At 39.3% G+C, this 22,537-nt stretch overlaps 1 protein-coding gene and 1 long non-coding RNA gene across 2 annotated transcripts; both read left to right on the top strand.

The window, feature by feature from the left end:
- Positions 1–2,484: 2,484 nt before the first annotated feature.
- LOC106909757 (uncharacterized) lies at positions 2,485–7,827 on the top strand. The gene is made up of 8 exons (XM_088016050.1): positions 2,485–3,740; positions 3,857–3,921; positions 4,006–4,199; positions 4,292–4,532; positions 5,215–5,428; positions 6,335–6,396; positions 6,474–6,622; positions 6,740–7,827. Exons 1-8 carry the CDS (start codon positions 3,540–3,542, stop codon positions 6,826–6,828), a joined length of 1,215 nt encoding a protein of 404 aa, XP_087872176.1. The 5' UTR covers positions 2,485–3,539; the 3' UTR covers positions 6,829–7,827.
- Positions 7,828–12,585: 4,758 nt separating this feature from the next.
- Positions 12,586–16,833, top strand: LOC106909758 (uncharacterized). The gene is made up of 2 exons (XR_015766039.1): positions 12,586–13,152; positions 14,134–16,833. It is a non-coding gene; the product is annotated as an uncharacterized LOC106909758 (long non-coding RNA).
- Positions 16,834–22,537: the final 5,704 nt, after the last annotated feature.

Below are 22,537 nucleotides of genomic sequence, written 5' to 3' on the forward strand. Positions count from 1 at the left end.
CAACCACAGATGCTCCAACCACAACTACAACTGCACCAACCACAACTACAACTGCACCAACCACAACAACAGAAGCTCCAACCACAACAACAGCTTTTCCAACAACAACAGAAGCTCCAACCGCAACCACAGCTGCTCCGAGCACAACCGACGTGGATCCAACCACAACCACAGCAGTTCCAACTACAACCACTACTGCTCCAATCAAAACAACTGCTAATCCAACCACAACCACAGCTGCTCCAACCACAACCACAGAGGCTCCAACCACAACTACTACTGATCCAACCACAACCACAGAGGCTCCAACCACAACATCAGATGCTCCAACTACAACAACAGCTGCTCTAACCACAACCACCGTGGCTCCAACCACAACGACAGCAATTCCAACTACAACCACTACTGCTACAACCACAACTACAGAGGCCCCAACCACAACCACAACTGCTACTACAACCACAACCACTACTGCTCCAACCACAACAACAGAAGCTCCAACTACAACAACAACTGCTATTACAACCACAACTACAGTGGCTCCAACCACAACTACAACCGAACCAACCACAACCACAGCGGCTCCAACCACAACCACTATTGCTGCAACCACAACCACAGAGACTCCAACCACAACTACAACTGCACCAACCACAAGTACAACTGCACCAACCACAACAACAGAAGCTCCAACCACAACGACAGCAATTCCAACTACAACCACTACTGCTACAACCACAACCACTACTGCTCCAACCACAACAAGAGAAGCTCCAACTACAGCAACAACTGCTATTACAACCACAACTACAATGGCTCCAACCACAACTACAACCGAACCAACCACCACCACAGCTGCACCAACCACAACCACAGCAGCTCCAACCACAGCCACTATTGCTGCAACCACAACCACAGAGGAACCAACCACAACTACAACTGCACCAACCACAACATCAGCTGCACCAACCACAACCCCAACGGCTCCAACCACAACAACAGAAGCTCCAACCACAACCACAGCAGCTCCGACCACTGCAACGTCGGCACCAGATGAAAGAATAATCACTCCAACCACAGCCGTGCCAACCACCACAACAGATGCTCCAACCACTACCACAGCTGCACCAACCACAACCACAGCTGCTCCAACCACAACTGCCACTCCAACCACAACAACAGCTGCTCCAACCACAACCACTACTGCTCCAACCACCACTACAACTACTCCAACCACAACAACAGCTGCTCCAACCACAACAACAGCTCCTCCAACCACAACAACAGCAGCAACGACAACACCCACAGCTGCTCCAACCACAACCGCCACTTTAACAACAACAACAGCAGCTCCAACCACAACCACAGCAGCTCCGACCACTGCAACGTCGGCAACAGATGAAAGAATAATCACTCCAACCACAGCCGTGCCAACCACAACCGCCACTCCAACCACAACAACAGCTGCTCCAACCACAACCACTACTGCTCCAACCACCACTACAACTGCTCCAACCACAACAGCTGCTCCACCCACAACAACAGCTCCTCCAACTTCAACAACAGCAGCAACGACAACACCCACAGCTGCTCCAACCACAACCGCCACTTCAACAACAACAACAGCTGCTCCAACCACAACTGCTCCAACCACAACAACAGAAGCTCCAACTGCAACAACTGCTATTACAACCACAACCACAGCTGCTCCAACCACAATTACAACTGCACCAACCACAACATCAGCTGCACCAACCACTACTGCTCCAACCACAACCACAGAGGCTCCAACCACAACTACAACTGCACCAACCACAACATCAGCTGCACCAACCACAACATCAGCTGCTCCAACCACTACTGCTCCAACCACAACCACAGAGGCTCCAACCACAACTACAACTGCACCAACCACAACATCAGCTGCACCAACCACAACAACAGAAGCTCCAACCACAACCACTCCAACCACAACAACTGGTACAACAACCACAACCACAGCTGCTCCAAGCACAACCACTACTGCGCCAACCACAACCACAGAGGCTCCAACCACAACTGAAACAACCACAACAACAGCAGCTCCAACAACAACCACAGCTGCTCCAACCACAATTACAACTGCTCCAACCACAACCACTACTGCTCCAACCACAACCACAGCAGCTCCGACCACTGCAACATCGGCACCAGATGAAAGAATAATCACTCCAACCACAGCCGTGCCAACCACCACAACAGATGCTCCCACCACTACCACAGCTGCACCAACCACAACCACAGGTGCTCCAACCACAACCGCCACTCCAACCACAACAACAGCTGCTCCAACCGCAACTACAACTGCACCAACCGCAACCACAGGGGGACCAACCACAACCACAGCAGCTCCAACCACAACCACTATTGCTGCAACCACAACCACAGGTGCTCCAACCACAACCGCCACTCCAACCACAACAACAGCTGCTCCAACCACAACTACAACTGCACCAACCACAACAACAGAAGCTCCAACCACAACAACAGCTGCTCCAACAACAACCACAGCTGCTCCAACAACAACCACAGAAGCTCCAACTACAACCACAGCTGCTCCAACCACAACCATAGCTGATCCAACAACAACCACAGCAGCTCAAACCACAACCACAGCTGCTCCAACCACAATTACAACTGCACCAACCACAACAACAGAAGCTCCAACCACAACTACAGCTGCTCCAACAACAACAACAGAAGCTCCAACCACAACCACAGCAGTTCCAACTACAACCACTACTGCTCCAATCAAAACAACTGCTAATCCAACCACAACCACAGCTGCTCCAACCACAACCACAGAGGCTCCAACCACAACTACTACTGATCCAACCACAACCACAGCGGCTCCAACCACAACCACAGCAGTTCCAACTACAACCACTACTGCTACAACCACAACTACAGAGGCCACAACCAAAACTACAACTGCCCCAACCACAACATCAGCTGCACCAACCACAACAACAGCAGCTCCAACCACAACTACAACTGCTCCAAACACAACCACAGAGGCTCCAACCACAACAACTGCTCATCCAACCACAAGAACCTCTACTACAACCACAACCACAGCAGCTCCAACCACACCAACTACTGCTCCAACCACAACCACAGAAGCTCCAACCACAACTACATCTGAACCATCCACAACAACAGCAGCTCCAAACACAACAACAGCAGCACCGACCTCAATCACAGCAGAACCAAATACAACCACAACAACAGAAGCTCCAACCACAACAACAGCTGCTCCAAACACAACTACAGAAGCTCCAACTACAACAACAGCAGCTCCAACCAACATAACAGCTGCACCAACCACAAACACAGTGGCTCCAACCACAACAGCAACTCCAACCACAACAACAGCTACAGGTGCACCAACCACAACTACAGCTACAGGTGCACCAACCACAACTACAGCAGCTCTATCCACAGCTTCTCAATCAAACACAACAGTTTCATCTCCCACCACAGCTCCTAAACCAACCTTGATGCCATCTACTCCAAACCAAACCACAGCCTTTCAACCAGTCCCAGCTACTAACAAAACTACGCTTACTACAACTACTACAACTGAATCTCCGGCTCCAATTTATCATGTTAAAGTGGTTATTATTGAACTATTTGATGAAGATCTTAAAAATGAAAGTAGCCAAAAATTTAAGGACCTTGCAAAAAGGATCACAGCAGTAGTAAGTACCATAGTAAAATGTATCATTATGGTCATATTATCAGACATTCAATTGGAATATTAAAATATTCAGTTATACAATATTCTTATCATGGTACTTAATCTTTTGTCCTACAGTTTGACATGATCTACAGGGAAGTTTCTGGACCCACCTTCTTCCCTAGTTATGTCATTGCATTTAGGTAAGATTAATTTTTCATTTATTTATTTAAAAAATGAATATATGTTTTCCTAAACATGTTTGTTTTTTTATATTTATATTGCAGAGTTTCTTTAGCATCCCGAATTCGAATGAATGTCACAGAAGTAGAAGTTGCGTTGGAGTTTAACAAAACCACTCCACTTGTGGAACTCCCAAAGAACGAAGTAGTACAAAAAATGTTAGAAGATGCTATTGATAAAGCCAATAACAACACTATCTTGGATGTCCCATTTTCACCTGGGTCTGTCCAAGTAATACGTAAGTAAAATGTAGTATAACACTACACAGAAAGAGCAATGTAAGTTTTTATTTAAACATCATTGTCTTTCTTTCTTTTCTTTTTCTGGCAGGCTCACCTTTGCCAACCACATTACCCACTACAAATTCTACAGTCACTACCATGGCTCCAAACTCAACTACAACTACCGCCGTTGAACCAACAACCAAAACCACAACCACAACTACAACAGTTTCATCTCCCACCACAGCTCCTAAACCAACCTTGATGCCATCTACTCCAAACCAAACCACAGCCTTTCAACCAGTCCCGGCTACTAACGCAACTACGCTTACTACAACTACTACAACTAAATCTCCGGCTCCAGTTTATCATGTTATAGCGGTTATTATTGAACTATTTGATGAAGAGCTCAAAAATGAAAGTAGCCAAAAATTTAAGGACCTTGCAAAAAGGATCACAGCAGTAGTAAGTACCATAGTAAAATGTATCATTATGGTCATATTATCTGACATTCAATTGGAATATTAAAATATTCAGTTATACAATATTCTTATCATGGTACTTAATCTTTTGTCCTACAGTATGACATGATCTACAGGGAAGTTTTTGGACCCACCTTCGTCCCTAGTTATGTCATTGCATTTAGGTAAGATTAATTTTTCATTTATTTATTTAAAAAATGAATATATGTTTTCCTAAACATGTTTGTTTTTTTATATTTATATTGCAGAGTTTCTTTAGCATCCCGAATTCGATTTAATGTCACAGAAGTAGAAGTTGCGGTGGAGTTTAACAAAACCACTCCACTTGTGGAACTCCCAAAGAACGAAGTAGTACAAAAAACGTTAGAAGATGCTATTGATAAAGCGAATAACAACACTATCTTGGATGTCCCATTTTCACCTGGCTCTGTCCAAGTAATACGTAAGTAAAAAGTGGTCTAACACAACACAGAAAGAGCAATGTAAGTTTTTATTTAAACATCATTGTCTTTTTTTCTTTTCTTTTTCTGGCAGGCTCACCTTTGCCAACCACCTTACCCACTACAAATTCTACAGTCACTACCATGGCTCCAAACTCAACTACAACTACTACAGCTAAACCAACAACCAAAATAACTCCAACTGTGGAGGCAACAATCACAAGGAAACTGACTTTCAGGTCTCGTGGCGAGACCTTCACCACTGATTTGCTGAACCCATCATCTGCCGCATTTAAAAGTCGAGCTGCACTTATAAAGTCATATGTAAGTCTTATTTCAGCTGATAGTAAAATATTTGGAAAAGAGCTTTAACAAACAACACTTTCAAGTTGACATATGTTGCGAGACAGAACCATAAAGCTGTACAAGTATGTCTACATTATTTTGTATTGAAAAAATTAAAATTGAATGAAAGAAACCATTTTCTATACCACGGGATGGGGGGGGGGTGTTAGGGTTGTTAGAAAAATGTACACTTTACCCTGTATGGTGTAAATTTATTCCCCAATTTAGAATTAGAATATATTTTTCAGATCCTGGAGGGAAAGTTGTTTATTTGTTGACAAGCTACCCCCATCTAAAGTGTCAGATACTGGAAAATATAACCCTACATGATATAAAAATTAAAAATGCATGCATAAGTGTGAATTATTTAAGATTATGAGCAATTCAAAAGAAACAAATAAAAAACAAATATGTATGCTTGTATGGAAATATTTGAATCTATAAATAAGTCCAGGCTAAATGTAACCTTAAAGTCGCTCAGAATTTGATGTTATATAGTCTGATGGCACATTTAAAATATCAAATTATGAATCAGATTGTTTAGTTATACAATTAACCTTTAACCAACTTCTGTAGAACATTGTCAGTCAATTATTTATTTAAATCAAGTGGGTTTAAGAATTACACTTTATGCAGGGCAATAAATTGGTTAAAAAAATGTTTCTTCAGTTTGTGAATTCACATTTCCCTTTAGCAAAAGTTAGTAATATGTAACATCAGTGAAATACCACATATACACAAAAGGTAATCCTTTATCATGATCCTTTGCATAAACTAACATCAGAAAAAATCATATTTGGTGTAATTTCAGAGTTTGGATGAATGATATATATAAAAATTACAACTTTAATTTACAGAACAATATTTTTCTTTGTCTTCCTGCAGCTTGAACCTCTCTTCCAGCGAGAGTTTTCTACATTACGAGACTTCATTGTAACTTCATTCAGGTATGATCTGCAGGCGATTTTAAACATTGTTAAATATAAATGTGGACAAATTAACTGATATTTTGTTTCATTTTTAGCAACGGATCAATTATCAACAACATGAACCTTAAATTCTCAGCAGCGTTTGTACCTAGCAACATTCAAATTGCAGAGGTTTTGCTGAAAGCAGCTTCGAACGTCACAACTTTCAACATCGACACTGGTTCTATTTTTGTGGATGACACAGGTAAGCTAAATTACATTCAAATAAAAATAAGTTAGCATTGCAATGATGCAAAATCTGCCATATAGCAGAGAAGTTTCTTTTCAAATAAGGTCATGTGTTTGTTTTCCTCACTTGCAGCGGTATCGAGTGGAGTAAGCCACAACATCAGCCTCATCACTGCACTCAGCTTGGTCCTGTTGTCATGGCTTCTTTCAAACCAGCAATAACGACTCTGCTGGTTTCCAGAGGAAGATGTGCTGGAAAATGTCAATTTTTACTGGTGTGATGAAGGACATTCTAAAAATCCACTCATGACACTTTAAAACTTTAAAAACATTTATTGAAACTTGATACTGTGTAACAGTGATTGTGTTTATTTGAATTGTCAGGCCATTCTAGTTTGTTTGTATCAGTTCTTTCTTATTTATTTATGTAAACTTAATTATTATGGTAAAGTAATATAATTTATGATCTTTGTACGGTAACATGAAGGTAATTAAGGATTATTTAGGTCAGAGACTGTTTAGGTACTCCTTAAGATTTCTCTCTCAATGAATATTGTAAGGCTGTCTGATCAATGTCCTGTATGATTGTCTAGTTTCTTTTTCTTTTAGTTATACTTATCACACAAAAATATTCTGTATTCAGTATTCTGAAATCATTTTTGCTTTTTTTTTTTTTTTTCCTGTTTAGCGATCAGTATAATAAAGATAAATTATAAGATACAGCATTGGTCCCAGACTAAATTTATCACAGGGTTCAAGGTTGTTGTTTTTTTTTTGATTGATTGTTTTTTTGTTTTTTTAATGGAAAAAATGAAAGAAAAAGAAAAATCTTCATTTTATATATTATATTATGTGAAGCTCCAGATTGCATAGCGCTGATCCGGGGGCGGCTTGGGATTGAAATTCAGCCTGGGGACTTGATTTGAAGATGTCTTTTATCTGTTTCTAAAACACAATCAACATTTAGCATGTACATATTTAATGACACAATTAAAATAACAAAAGTTTATTAAGTTACAGTCCCAGTTAAACAATGCTTAACTGAAGTCCTAAAAGGGGTGTGGGTTTTAATGTTTTTATCTTTTTTAATCTTTTTCAAAATCTTTCTCTTTCTCACTGTTTATTCAATGTCACATGTTTTTATTTTAATTATGTAAAGCACTTTAAAATGCCTTGCTGCTGAAATGTGCTATACAAATAAAGTTTGATTGATTGATTGATTGATTGATTGATTGATTGATTGATTAAACAAGCAGATTATAAAAATTAAAGAAAATTTAATGGAACAAGTAAACAACCTCCAAAGCTATACAGACCTATTTCAATCTGGAGAGACTCAGACAGAGAAAGAAAGCGATTAAAAGGTTTATGAACAAACGTTCAGGTCCCGGCCGAGGACGTCGAGCTGGAACTGCGATAAGCTTGATGGACATTCCTGATGCTGCATAGGAATGTTGTCCCCCATAAGTGAGGGCCGAAGCCCAGATAGGAGAGGTTACATTATGCAGGGTTTGCAGGGACCGAAGGAGACTGTAATACACTGAGGGCATCAGTGAGGAAGATGTTGACTAAGGCATAAGGAGTAGGATGGACAGGGGCCAACCTGGGACGCCGCAAGGCGTTGGATGATAGGATGCCAGTGAATGTAGGCTAGCAGGGGACGCCGCAAGGCGTTAAATAGTGGGATGCTGATAGATGAAGGCCAGCTGGAGTGATGAGGTGAGGCTATGAAATAATGTTTAGCAAGTGGAAGGTGGAAGGTGCCGGCTAGTAAGGTGAATAGCACCTTACTAGCCATCTTAGTAACCGGTGAGCAGTTTGTAGATATATCTGTCTGGTTTTTACTACATTTAAGGTTGCATACATACAGTCATGGAAGACATTTAAAACACAAAGTCTGCTGTATTTTTATTGCTCAAACACAACATGCGCATTTTCTGAAGACACTCAGTTGCACATTACAGTTATAAATAACTCAATATTGTACAGCATTTTACCTTCGCTTGTTTCTTATCTTCAATCTACGTGCTTCGATTGTTTCTCATTTTGCTGTTGCATCTGAGTTTCCCCCATTGTGAGATAATAAAACATGTTATATGACGTCCTGTTATTGTAAAATGGCTAGATATCAGTTCTCTAATCAAATTGTTATGAATTATCAATTGTAGAATGAGCAATAAACCTGAAGAAAACGATAGTGGTGTTTTATCCATGGCTGTATGCCTGCATAGGTCTAAAACTTACAAGTAATTACATTTTGTCTTTAATTTACACTATTCCAGTTATTTATAATTCTGTATGGCTGGATGGTAAAAAAAAAAAAGTGTTTGCATGTATATATAAAGTAACATGTCTGTTTTAAATAATTCCTTATGTGTATGTAACTTCCACATTAGTAACTCTGTTATTCATCTACATTTATGTGCTAAAGGCTATAACATCTAGAGATGTGCTGATCAGGTTTTTTCCTGCCGATACCGATCACCCATGAGGGCTGATCACCGATCAAATAATTTTATTTTTTTTTACCATAAACAGTACCGGTTACATTATGTGGAAAAAGGAACCATGAATTCACCTTAATTTAGACAAAAACCTGTTTTTAATAACTTTTTTCCTAGAAGAAAACTAAACAAAACAGGCATTGTGCAATTTGTACTGCTATTGATAATACTATCTTTAACAGACTGATAACATATGAAGGCTCTGAAGAGGCTAAATAACGCAAAGAGCCAAAATAAAACCTCTTACTATATTGCCAAAAAAACATTAAAATATAAAACATTCAAAGGCAAATACAGGATCCATTACAATAAACAATCCAGAGTTACTGAATGAAAACTTCCTGATAGCATGGCGGCTAGCTGATTACTGCTAGTTCTGATTGGCTGTTTCTGACTGAGCGGAGTAATTATGCAGATCAGGGAGAAGATCGATTATTTTTTCAGAGATTATCTCTCATGTTAGGACAGCGAAAGTTTTAATACGTGTGTAAAATTAATTTTTTTAAGTTAGATGCTGCAGCTTTAAGCAGGTTCGGTGTGAGAGTCACCACCAGGTGGAGCAGAAGCGAAGCTCCGTCTGTGAAATATTACTACCTGTAGCAGCGGTTCAACAGCGAGAGCAGAACCAGCGTCTTACATCGCAGCTCGCATGTAACGAAGCACAGCACGAAGCTCCTGGAGGCGGGGCGCTACACCCCCCCGCCACCAGGAGGCGGTACCCTGCAACAGAAGGCTGGTGGAAACGCGGTCACTCCGAAACAGAGCCGAGCCGAGCCGGGTTGTTGAAGTAGAGCCGGTGGTAAAGGGGCACAAATCAACTGGTGGTGGCTGCTTGAAAAAATTAATGTTTCTCTGGGCGTGGCTTTTTAGGACCCCTTTACCGAACCAGAAAGTAAACCATGCGATAAGCTTAAAGAACTACAAATCTTTGCAAAAATACTATCCGATTCCGTAAAACAACCACTAAGATCTCGGAAATAACTAATTAGAAAGACTTTATTGGTCTAATATGGTATGTTGCCTTTATTTTAAAAGCTCATCTGCAAAACCATCAAAACATGTAAATTACGCAGAACTTGTCCTGACTTAGGTGTTGCTTCAGAGGTTGAAACTCGTCAAAGGAAGATCGAAATAGATCTCGATGTTGGATGACCAGATCTCAAAGCAAAGATTAATCCCTGAAAGCCAACATAAATGTTGAAGAGCCTTGGGATTAAAAATAAAATGTTTAAAAGGATAGACTGGCTGTGTAGTTTTTCCACATATTCCTCATATTGTGATATTTCAAATAGGTATCCACATAAACTATAGCAAAAATCTTTTTAACTGTTTCTGTAATGTTACACTTTATTTCCTAGCTCATTTACAGAAGACATGGCTACCGCAGGTCTGTGTCATTTCTTCCTTATTTTTGATATTTTTTCCTCGTAATTTAACTAAAAGTCTTTATTCTTTTCATCAAGTGACCCTAATTCTCAACCATATGAGACATCGCTGAAAAAACAATTGTCTTATATACTTTTACATCAGAAACAGGTTAAAATCTTCACTCAAACTGAGATTCTGAAAGTGTCCCTAGTTAATCCAGGTTTGCTTCCTAAAGCGCAGGGTGTCCGTTAGATGAAAATCAATGGGCTCTTTGCACCTACGGCATTGATGTCACATCTCCAGGAGCTAATGCAGCTCGCTTGTTTCCGCTTTGAGTTACCATGACTGGTAGAAAAGACTAGGTCGTATTTCAGATGCAAAAAACGCAATACTATGAACGTTGTTGTCTTCCTAATATAATGGGCTTTTAAGTTTCCATTAATTTCCAAGCGATCCTGGATTAAAATGGCTTGTAAATATTTGTCACTACCAGTTAAAGCTAACGCTGCACAACACAAAGTTTGCAGCCTTCACTTCACCCCGGATCAGCCGAGTGAAGTCTTAAAGTGAAAACAAAATAATGTGGCTTCCATTAAATGAGCAATGAATTAGTTTGCATGATATTATAACTATTTATATTTATTGGTATGTTTTCAGAGCATGTCAGTCAACATAAGACTGAAAAGACGTAAAATGATCGTCATTACTCTAACAATGCTGGCTGGTAGTAAAATTCTGTTTAGTACAGTCTCCTTTGTAGTGGGGTATATTTTAGTGACCCTTTAATTAATGTATTTTTTCAATATTCCTTCATACCATTATGATTTGAAGAGCTCTTAGAGAAAGTTGAGACATTTTCATATGTTTATTTACGTTTGTTGCGTTTTGATCAGGAAACGACAAAGCCACCTGTTTTGTAAACATCTGCGTTAAGGACCCCGTTTGACTGTCACTAGTTAATCTTAATGCAGCTCGTTCTGTTTTTAATTTTATTTCCCTTCGTCAACAGCTTGCAAACTACTGATGGGTAGATGAGGCGTCATGTATCGTTTCGACACATAGCAAAACTGTGTCGATAATGTGTCACTCAATAGTAACACGTGCTGGACATTAAAAATTCCTACAGGCATCGTAGTGATTTGATGACCTAGTCTATACAATAAGATTTAAGTCTTTGTATTTTATTGAATATTATATATTGTATTAAGTCATATCTTCAGTTAAATTTTAAATATACTGCTCAAAAAAATAAAGGGAACATTTCACTTTAATTTTGTGTGTGGCTCCAAATCCAGGCCTCCATTGGTTAATAAATTTGATTTCCATTGATGATTTTTGTGTGATTTTGTTGTCAGCACATTCAACTTTGTACAGAACAAAGTATTCAGTGAGAATATTTCATTCATTCAGATCTAGGATGTGTTATTTGAGTGTTCCCTTTATTTTTTTGAGCAGTGTATATTTGATATACAGTCAATAAATAATGTGAACATGAACCATAAAGTGAAATTTTAAGTGAATGTGTTAGGAATGAGGATGCATGGATTGCATGTTTCTTTTTTCACAAATGTTTATTTTTTTAAAAAGTTTTTACAACATTTTGAAACTTAGCCTGTTACGCTTTTTTTTTGACAAAACTTCTCCTGCTGTAGAAAAAAAAAAAGTAAACATTACATTTACAGCGAACCCTTGTTTTTCTTAGGGTTGGCGTTCCGAAAATAACCCTTGACAGGCGAAATCCGTGAAGTAGTTGCCTTTATTTTTTGCAATTATTATACAGCATAACAACTCTACATTGAAACCAAATAACAAAACCTGATTTCAGGTCAGCGGATCCGGAGTCATGTCATTAAAGCGTCTCCTCCAACCTGCCCCGCCACTCACAGCTGTATCTACGGCAGAACGATGAATCTCATCAAGCGAGCCTCCGGTTGGGTTCTGCTGCCTCTGGTCACAGTTATTTATTTTTTATTTTTTTCTTCCGCGCTGACATTCAAAGTTTCAGTTTCCATCTCGTCAATGGCCAATCTGTATCAAACGCCGTAATTTTATTGGCACTCAGGTAAAGAAGCGCGGAGACTGCTTTTACTAATCATACGGTAAACTAAGAGTCAATTTCAGCTGAATTTGGAGTCAGATAGATCAAGTAGAAACTGACAAGAACCGGATGGAAAACAACAAAAATGAAAACTAATTTATTTTCCAATATAAGATCAAAATGGTCCCACACTGCGGAAACATCTCGTTTGAAGCTGCTCCATACTTAAAGCTGTTCCGTAAAAGATCAATAATTTGTTTGGCAAATGCTTTTGACAGATTCGCTTCCTTACAAACACAGTTCCTATATCGGTCACGTGACTTGCTGAAACCAATACGCGCACCGACACGGGTTTTAGTCTGTGGGCTGGGTGTTGCCGGACCCATCACTACTGCAAACTGTTTCCCAGTAGAGAACACACGGACAAATACTGTAGATATGGCTCATAGTCTCTTGGTGGTATCTGACAGTAATGTAGGAACGTTTATTATTATAATTTCAGCTTGTCAGTTTGGATAACACCACCACCAACATTAGCTGTTAACTTTATATCATTTAGATGAGATTTTATTACAGTACAACTTATCGACATGACTTTCTATTTGGACACGTAGACACCACAAGCAACACCATCAGGTATGTGAGTTAAATTTTATTAAATATGACAACCACCTCATTGTTTAGCGACACTTACTGTGGGTAGCAAGTCGCTAAACAATGTGTTCACAATATGTGGTTCCAGTTTCTCTCGATGGCCAACCTGTTGAAACTGTGGCAAATTTTAAATACTTTGGGTCGTTCCTGGACAGTCAGCTCAACTTTGCTGAAAACACTGACTATATTTTGTAGAACTGTTCTCAGAGACTCTACCTTTTAAGAAGACTTAGTGATCATGGAGTGACCCACTATACTCCAGTTGGGTCACCCCTATGTCTTGAATTTTTTTGGGGGGCGAGGGGTCATATTTTATTTATCACTACAGAAGGGTACATTTATCAGTGAGGGTACAGAAGGGTTCACTAAATTTTAGCCACTAGTTGATCTATAACACCGGTCGCCGCATGTTACGCAGAGCGGGCTTGTAATGTGGGACTCACCTAAAGGTCTGGGATAAATCCATTCTCCTGTCTCTTCTCAAAAAAGTCAAAAAAGCGACATTGTTCCATTGTTAAAGTCCCCAATGTCAGTTGAGAATGTAATTGTAAAATCCATTTACGAACAAACGTTTTACGATAAACTTTAATGTATAATTCTTTAATTACGATGTATGAAATTACAATTCACACGTGTTTGATTTAGACATTTAACTGCATAGAAAAATGTTTTAACAAGTATAATCATTCAACCACAAGAAAAATTCAAGAGGAAACTAAAATCAGTAATTGCTTGGATGTGTTTGGAAATACTTTGGCTATGTGTCATTGGCAGACGGGTATAATCTTGCCACTTCACAGTTTGCTGCATTTAATAAAACGACTGCTGAGCCTCAGATTAAAATACTGATCTATGACTGGAATTATGAATAACAGAAGTGGGATGTTGTTTTTGGTTGTTCCCATTCAAAAGTATGTCAGGTACAGTGAATCATTCCTAATGCATTTTCCATCTGTCCATCAGTGTTTCTAGGCCAGCAGAGGCACATCGTCCCTCCAGTGTGTCTTGGGTCTACTTCTGGGTCTCCTCCCGGTGGGACGTGTCCAGAACCTCCGCCACTGGCTCGTGTCAATGTGGAGAAGCAGCAGCTCTACTCTGAGTCCCCCCCCGGATGACCGAGCTTCACCCTGTCTCCCGTCTCTAAGGGAGAGTCCAGACCAGGGGTGGAGATATGGGTGGGGGTTGCCTCTCGGCCCCGGGAGGTGCCTGGGAGGGAGGAATGGTTTCAAGTCACTTCAATGTCTGATTACAGAGAGAAAAAGCGCAGAGGAGGGTTGGACCGCATCTCGACCAGTAAATTGTGAGCTTGGCTGAAGCTCCCTCTTCAGCCTAACAAACCGGGACCGAGTCCACATCACTACAGACCCAGCACAATTGATCAATTATCCCCTCCATTTTCCCCCTCATTCATGAACTGGAGATACTTAAACTCAAGCGACTTCAGATCATTTAAGTATCAGCAGAACTAAAGGTCATCGGCAACTCAAGGAGAATCGGTTTGTTCATCACTAAGGCAGAAGATTTTTCTGCTAACAGAGTAAAAAGAAACGTGAACACAAATAGAATGAAGAACAAAAAGACATTTAAAAGTTTTAAGATTCACCTGTTACTTAATGGAGAAGAGTCAAAGTGAATGGGTGATAATGAGTCAATTATATTAATTGCATATCATGTGCCTGGATCAAATGTAGTCATATTCAATAAATTAGAATATGGATTATGTTTAGTCTCATTTGTAAGATTAAACATATTTGTCATTAGTCTCACAATTCTGCATTAACATTTATTTTATTGGTCTGATGTAACATTCTAATCTTGAATGTCATGTTTCCATTAGTTTTAAAAAGTAAATCATCATAATTAGCTGAAATTGACCTTTAAATTAAATCATTAAACTTGTGTTTTACTTGTGAGCTGAGTTACTGAAATACATTTTCTTAATATTCTAATTTATTGAATATGACTGTCATTCTGCATTGAGTTATGCAAGAAATATACACTAGATGGCACTATTGTTTTGAGAAATGTATGCCATAGGACGTGCAAAGCACAAGAATGACACGACAAATAAACTTAGGTGATATCTTCTCTTCCGAGACTTGAGATCCAACATTGAATAAGAATATTAATATTGGCTCCATACGTGCTTCTAAAATTTCTAATTAATTAAACAAAAAAGAAAATTCAACATCAGCTTTATACATTATGCTTGAAATGCTCTCCAGTGTATTTACACCAAAATATACAAATATAAACCATAAGGAGGTGCTAGAAGACTTTTAGTAGAAGTCTGGGGATTCTGAATTAATGACTGATGAAAGCATTACAGTCATGGGCATTGCATTCTAGGCTTTTACACATATCCCAAGTTTTATTGTTGTACTTTTTTTTTTTTAACAAACTTTTCTGTTTTGGCTGTTTAATGACTATTGATACAATGTAGTCTGTGATGTGTGAAACTTTGAACACCTGATAGTAAACAGAAAATAATTACACAATGATATGTAGACTCTTATTTTTATGTTATATATAGATGTGGGCAAGAAACAAAAGAACAAAAGGAGGGTTATGCGTTTAGCAGGCACACTGACGTATCAGCGCATTTCATCGATCATAACACGCTTTTTTGTTACTGGAAATCATATTCAAACATCTATCAAAGCTACATTTATAAATAATTGTATTTTTAAGTATGTTTTTAATACATAGTTCAGCATATTTAAATATGCCTAGTGGCTGTAACAATAGAATAGGAATGGAATAATCAGATATTGATGTATGATGAGCAAAGCACACAGGCGTTCATAATTTAATAAATTTAGTAATATCAATGCGTATTTATATAACTGTACAAACACAAATAATGATTAATAATGACCTGGCGGCCCGCCATGCTTTATTAGTGCCACTGCCAGGCTAAGCCTTTTTTTTTTTTTTTGGAAAATAAAATTTAAAAAATCGCCTTTTTTTAAGCCAGATTGCAAGTGTTTCTGTTGCTCCGAGAGTTTCACCATCAGAGCAGATTTATTCCTAAAAGATATGTTTATAGAATATATGTTTCATGCATTTAAAGCCGGACCAATCACATCGCTGGTCTCTGCGCGTTGCCTCGCGCTCTGCAGCAGCTGGATATCTAAAGTTTACCTCAGCGCGGATCCTGCGCTCCTCCTTACACTCAAACTGGACACAGGCTGACCGCTATGGATATTTACATCAACCCATAAACCCCCTGTGAGGAATTATGATTAGTTTATGAGGAGTTATTGATTAAGGTAAGAGTTTAAGCCCACCGCGTTAGCTCTGGTTGCGCAGCTCTACCTGAACCGCAGGAATAACTTGTAGCCGCGCTTTCAGAGGTGTTTTGAGGAGCGGTGAGAATGATGTGTGAAGAAAACATTATGCGTTTACATCTCAACACGCTGCCCAGCGTTTGGCCGGTGTGTTAGTGGTTAACGACCCTGTGCTAATCACTCATCGTTCAGGTTTAACCCGGTGAGGAGCTTTCATACGGTGGCCGACAGGTGCAAATGCGCAAAAGAGAAAACATGCAAACAAAAGAAAAGACACACGCACAAATTAAATGCGGCAAACAAAAAGCAAATAAAATGCAGCAAACAAAAAAGAAGACACCCCCGAATGAAATGCAGCAAACAAAAAAGAAAACACCCCCGAATGAAATGCAGCAAACAAAAAGTGTTGAAAACGGAAGTGCTCCAGACCACTAGGGGGAGTCTAACAAAAAATAGCTGTGTCCGAATTCAGGCTCTGCATCCTTTCAAGGGCCCTGAGAAACTGATCCTTCGAAGCATAGACATAATAAAAGAGTAGACGAGAGTTGAAGGTTTCCTACGACGTGAGGAAGAAGGGAGAGACAGATTCACTGCACAGCACGGATGAATCTCGTATCGGATTTTGGACCCAATCTCAGCTGCTGAATCACTCTTAAACCAGAACTCGTAGGCTGGAAAACATTATATATGTGTGTGTGCATAATCATGCATAGCCTAATGTATTCAGTATTAATGATTATTTATTTATGTTTGTATACTTATATAAGTATGTATTGATAAGACGAGAGCGGCCCATTATGCGTCTGTCCTTTTATTATGTCTATGTGAGAAACGGCCCGATCTACAGAAGACGGGTCCTTCGAAGGCCACGAATATGGACGACCAGAAGAGAGAAGCTGTAGCCTCCGGCTAGCTGCCTAGCCTCCATCTCGGCGTTATGTTGCTTAGCAACCGTGACAACGTGAAGCACAGAGCAGCGAAGGAAAAAAAACGGACTCAGTTGTTTTTTTACTCTTTATTTCTGTATTATTCTTCACCTTTTGTAATAAAGGTTGTTCCATAGTAAAAAGAAAATCTGTCTGATTCTAAAATGTTTAATGTATACAAGGGATATTATTCATTTTCAAATACTCTCCAGATCTCAGGTAGTAAGACATTACAGTTAAATAAACTATGTTTGAAGGCTTAACTTTAATCAGTCAAACCCATTTGCTCAGGAATAAATTAAATACTTTACTTAACCAAAAGATTTTACTACTACCTAACTTAATATCTACATGGAGCGCCCGGCCAGCTCACAGCTTGCGAGTGAAGCTGGCTGTTAATGCAGCGGGAGAAGACATCTCCGAAAACGTCGGAGCAATATTGGAAGTAGGTGATTTATTAATGAACCGAGCAGATATTTCAGATCTATACATCTACATTCTCGCCTAAAAACATTGTAAAAAATAATTTTGTGTAATTTTAAGTGTAATACAGCAAAAATTATTTTGTCGCCATTGCTGCTTTTCTGAACACCCGCTTTAAAGGATGCAGAGCCTGAATTCGGACACAGCTATTTTTTGTTAGACTCCCCCTAGTGGTCTGGAGCACTTCCGTTTTCAACACTTTTTGTTTGCTGCATTTCATTCGTGGGTGTCTACTTTTTTGTTTGCTGCATTTCATTCGGGAGTGTCTTCTTTTTTGTTTGCTGCATTTCATTCGGGGGTATCTTCTTTTTTGTTTGCGTCTCTCTTTTTGTTTGCTGCATTTCATTCGGGGGTGTCTTTTGTTTGCTGCATTTTATTTGCTTCTTGTTTGCCGCATTTAATTTGTGCGCATGTCTTTTCTTTTGTTTGCATGTTTTCTCTTTTGCTGCGCATTTGCACCTGTCGGCCACCGTACTTTCACGCTCTCCCCGCAGTCACGCATCACGCTGATTTTATATTATTTTTTTATTATCATTAGTATTTTTCCGGTTACACTAAGCACCAAACCATATCAAATGTTTTGCCCACTTAGTCAGACAGAGTTAATGTGCGCGGCCACCGGAGATCTGAAAAACTCGTCCAGAAACTCGACCAACCAAAATAGTTTCTGTCTCCTTGTTAAAAACTAAACAGACACAAAATAAAAGAGCAACTAAAGTCACATTAGCAGCATTGAATTAAATCTCCCATTTGTTGCTCATCTCTGCGCAGTGCAGCGGGTTTAACTCATCATGCAGGTCCGGTCCAAGGCTGTATGAGGCCTGGAGCAGAATGTGACTTAGGGGCCCCTTTTGTTGCTAAAAACATCAGAACCTCTAAAAGCGTCTGTGTTAGATTTAGTGAATTTGAGGACAGGGGGAGTAGTTTAATTGGCAAACCTAAAAAACAATAAATTATAACTGCAGCTTACTAATTTGTATTTGTGAACAAACAGAGCTGAAACTCAAAGATTAAACTCACAGCATCAGATTTTAGCTGTGGTAACAAACCAATCTGACTATGAATATTGTTCTTTGAGCTTCTACAAAGTAAACTTGCCAGCTCCTTAAAATCTTACATTAATCCATCCATCCATTTTCTTTACACCCTTGTCCCTTAGTGGGGTCGGGAGGTGCTGGTGCCTATCTCCAGCCAACGTTCCGGGGGAGAGGCGGGGTCACCCTGGACAAGTCGCCAGTCTGTTGCAGGGCAACACGGAGACAAACAACCATGCACACACACACACTCACACCTAGGGACAATTTAGACAGACCAATTAACCTGACAGTCATGTTTTTGGACTGTGGGAAGAAACCGGAGTAAAATCTTACATATAAATGTTAAATAATCTAAAGTCTTTTAATTTATATATGCTGAAACCATTATGTCAAATTTAGCAGCAATGATAATCTCAAACAAATGCTACATTTATCTGTGGTCTTTGTTAAAATATTAGCATTTATGGGGCCCCTTGCTCTGGGGTGCCTGATGGAGCCACTGACTTAATTTGGATTTAACAGAAGTGAACATAATTGATATTTATTTTAATTGTATTTTTTGATTAGGTTTTTAAGACTAGTTGTGGGTTTATACAGCAGTTCACTGACGATGTTTTCCCATAACACCCAGTTATATTTTTACTTTTGTCTACTTAACATCTTTTAATACAAAAACACGGTGGATCACCAGTGGACCGCCTCGGTGGCCTGACCAGTGCTTAGCAAGTTTTCTGGGGGGAAAACCTGGATAGCTATCTGCATCATATTATGAAGAGCTAAAAAAAAAAAAAATCAACTGTTAATATGCATTAACACAACATTTGTTTTTCTGCAACTGTATAAAAAGCCAGATAAATTTATTGGCATTCTTAGTAAAGATGAGTAAAAATAAGCTAAATAAATGTATCTTTTAAATAAGAAGCATAACTGTCCTATGTTAGGGGTACAATTTGTAAAAAATAGCATTTCTATGAATCATTAACTCCACTTGTAAAATGTTAAAGATGCCCTTGTTGAAGCACTGAACGTAAATGGAGTTGAAACTCGACACCAAGTTCATCTACAAAGAGAAACTAAGTCGCTATCAATCAACACTTCAAAAACTACAGGGAAAAATTAACAAAAGCACCAACGCTGCATGTCAATTGTTGCAGGGCCTGCAATGGATTTGTCAACTTCTTGATAGAGAAAATTGAAAAAAATTAGACGGTCATTCTGCACATCAACAGCACCGATACGACGCACAAACATAATAAATGTAGAGAAAACAGCTAAACTTCACCAACTCAATCATGAAAACTTTGAAGAAATTATAAATCAACTAAGATCCTCCTCCTGCTAGCTTGATATCGTGCCCATAACTTTCCTTAAGAAGGTTCTGCCTGTGCTTGCATCTGATCCGAGTCAAATGTGAAACTCATTCCTCTAGTCAGGTGCTTCCGTTAGGCTTTATCAACAGCAGTTGCCAAACCACCAATACTAAAACAATCTTGAAAAGTCACTACTGCAGAATTACAGGCCAGTTTTTATTCTCTGGAACAAACTTTCAAGAAAACTGCAAAAACATTCAAAACACTGAGTTCCTTTAAATCCAGGCTAAAACCCCACCTGCTTAGAGCTGCCTTTGATTAGTAACTGGAATACTGATCAATATATTTGATGATTGTGCTTGATGATGGCTTTTGACAAAATATAATGCTTATACTGTGATAATTGGTTACTGTATTATATTCTTATCGTGTTTCTATCACTGCCCTGCTGCTGAAATGTGCTGTACAAATAAACCTGGCTTACTCATCCGTGGCTTCCTGTTTCACCTGGGTGTGAATATGACATACCACAAAGGTCCGATTCTCTTACTCACTCCGGCATGGGAAACAAGAGAGATGCCATTTAAATCAGAGACTCAGTAATGATTATTATTATTAGTCAAAAATTGGCTTACTTAGTTACATCGCCTACATTTGAGAGCAATTAAAGAACGATCTCTGAAAAATGTTAAACACCTGGAGGTGTAATAAACAAGTCTGGATGAGGACTCCATTTTTCATGCCACCAACTAGATAAGCAGGATAGTTAGGGAATCCAACAGTCAAACGTCTCGGAGGCTTACTGGTTGAGAACTACAGCAAAGAGCGACATCTAGTGGTCAGAGGTCTTAACAGCAGCCATTAGATCCAATCTACTTGTCTTGTTTGAGTGACAAGACGAATATTTCTCAATAATAACCATGTGGTTTCTTAAATGCTGTACTTTAGTTATATGAAACCAACACCTCCATCACACCATCAGGCTTTTGTTTCAATGGAGTAACAAGACATGATAATAAAAAAAAGGTTTTAAAATAATCTCATTGTTCTGCAGTGTCTGTATTTTGATCACCGATTTGATTTTTGGGCCATGTGAAAAATTTCCACCGCAGATCAAAGTTTCGATGCGTCCCTGATTAAGCAGATCTGAATTAGGGGAACGGATCATTACCCAGACACCCTGAGGAGGCAATTCAGCCAATAGCCTCAGGTCTGCTGGAGCTGAGAGGCATCATGGCCTCGTTTATCGTCTGATTAAACTGGCAAATAATTATCACTAGATAATTTCTAGATGTCAAGTTGACCCATTAATATGAAAAGAAAAAAAAGCTAAAAATTATGACACACCGAACCTTGGATACCACATCAATCATCTCAGTATTTTTAGAACAATAGCTCATCAAAGCAGTGACAGAACTTGATCTTCCAGAAATTCCTTTTCTGCTCAGGCTGAGTAACGCGTTTTAGTTTTGTTTTTAACATTTCCCATGGCAATATTAGAAACAGTGTGTGAGCAGCTAAATATTGAGATTTTCTTGTAGAAAAAAAAAAAAAAAATAAGAAAAGAAAAGCACTTCACAATGAGCTTGGAAGAATAGGGAAAAGCACCTCATGGCCACTACTAAGTGGTGTGAAAGATCTATCATGCTGTGGGCCTGTTTGTCTGCTAAAGGCCTTGGGGAACCTTGTGAAACAGCGCACCATGTTAAAATGTCAGGAATACCAAAATGGTCACGAGATGTGAAGAGTAATGATCACCCTGGGGCCCAATAGTGTCTTAAACAATTACAGATTTTACGGTCTACAAGTTACTCCAGATTTTAAGTCGCATCAGTCAAAAAATGCGTCACGAGGAGTAGAAAAACATATACAAGTTGAACTGGAGTGAGTCGCATTTACTTAGAAATTGTCAAATGTTAGGCGGATCTTTTGTATGTTATTGATTTTATCTGGTGACACGCTGTGATCAGTTACCTACTTTTCAACAAACTCACGGAAACTGTCGACTCACTAAACCTAGATAGTCAGAAACGACTCTGTTCTGCTGGTGAAGTGCACAGCAAAGTGGAGACGCATGTAATGTAAATCCGGGATGACAGCTAGGTGGTTGAAGCGACAAACACAAAGAAGATCCGCCAGCAATGTCATTTACATTCATTTCCCTGGCAACCACCTGGCACAACGTTCAATGACCCATAAGGAGACTCATTCCTCCAGCTCTGGCAGACTTGCTTTCAGCCATGTCAGTATGAATTACAATTTAACCCAACAGACAATAAATGCGTAATTAAAAGAAAGAAAACATATATGAGTCACACCTG

Source organism: Poecilia mexicana, unplaced genomic scaffold (assembly GCF_051168715.1).
Source record: "Poecilia mexicana isolate PSO_F unplaced genomic scaffold, ASM5116871v1 scaffold_18, whole genome shotgun sequence".
NCBI lineage: Eukaryota > Metazoa > Chordata > Actinopteri > Cyprinodontiformes > Poeciliidae > Poecilia > Poecilia mexicana.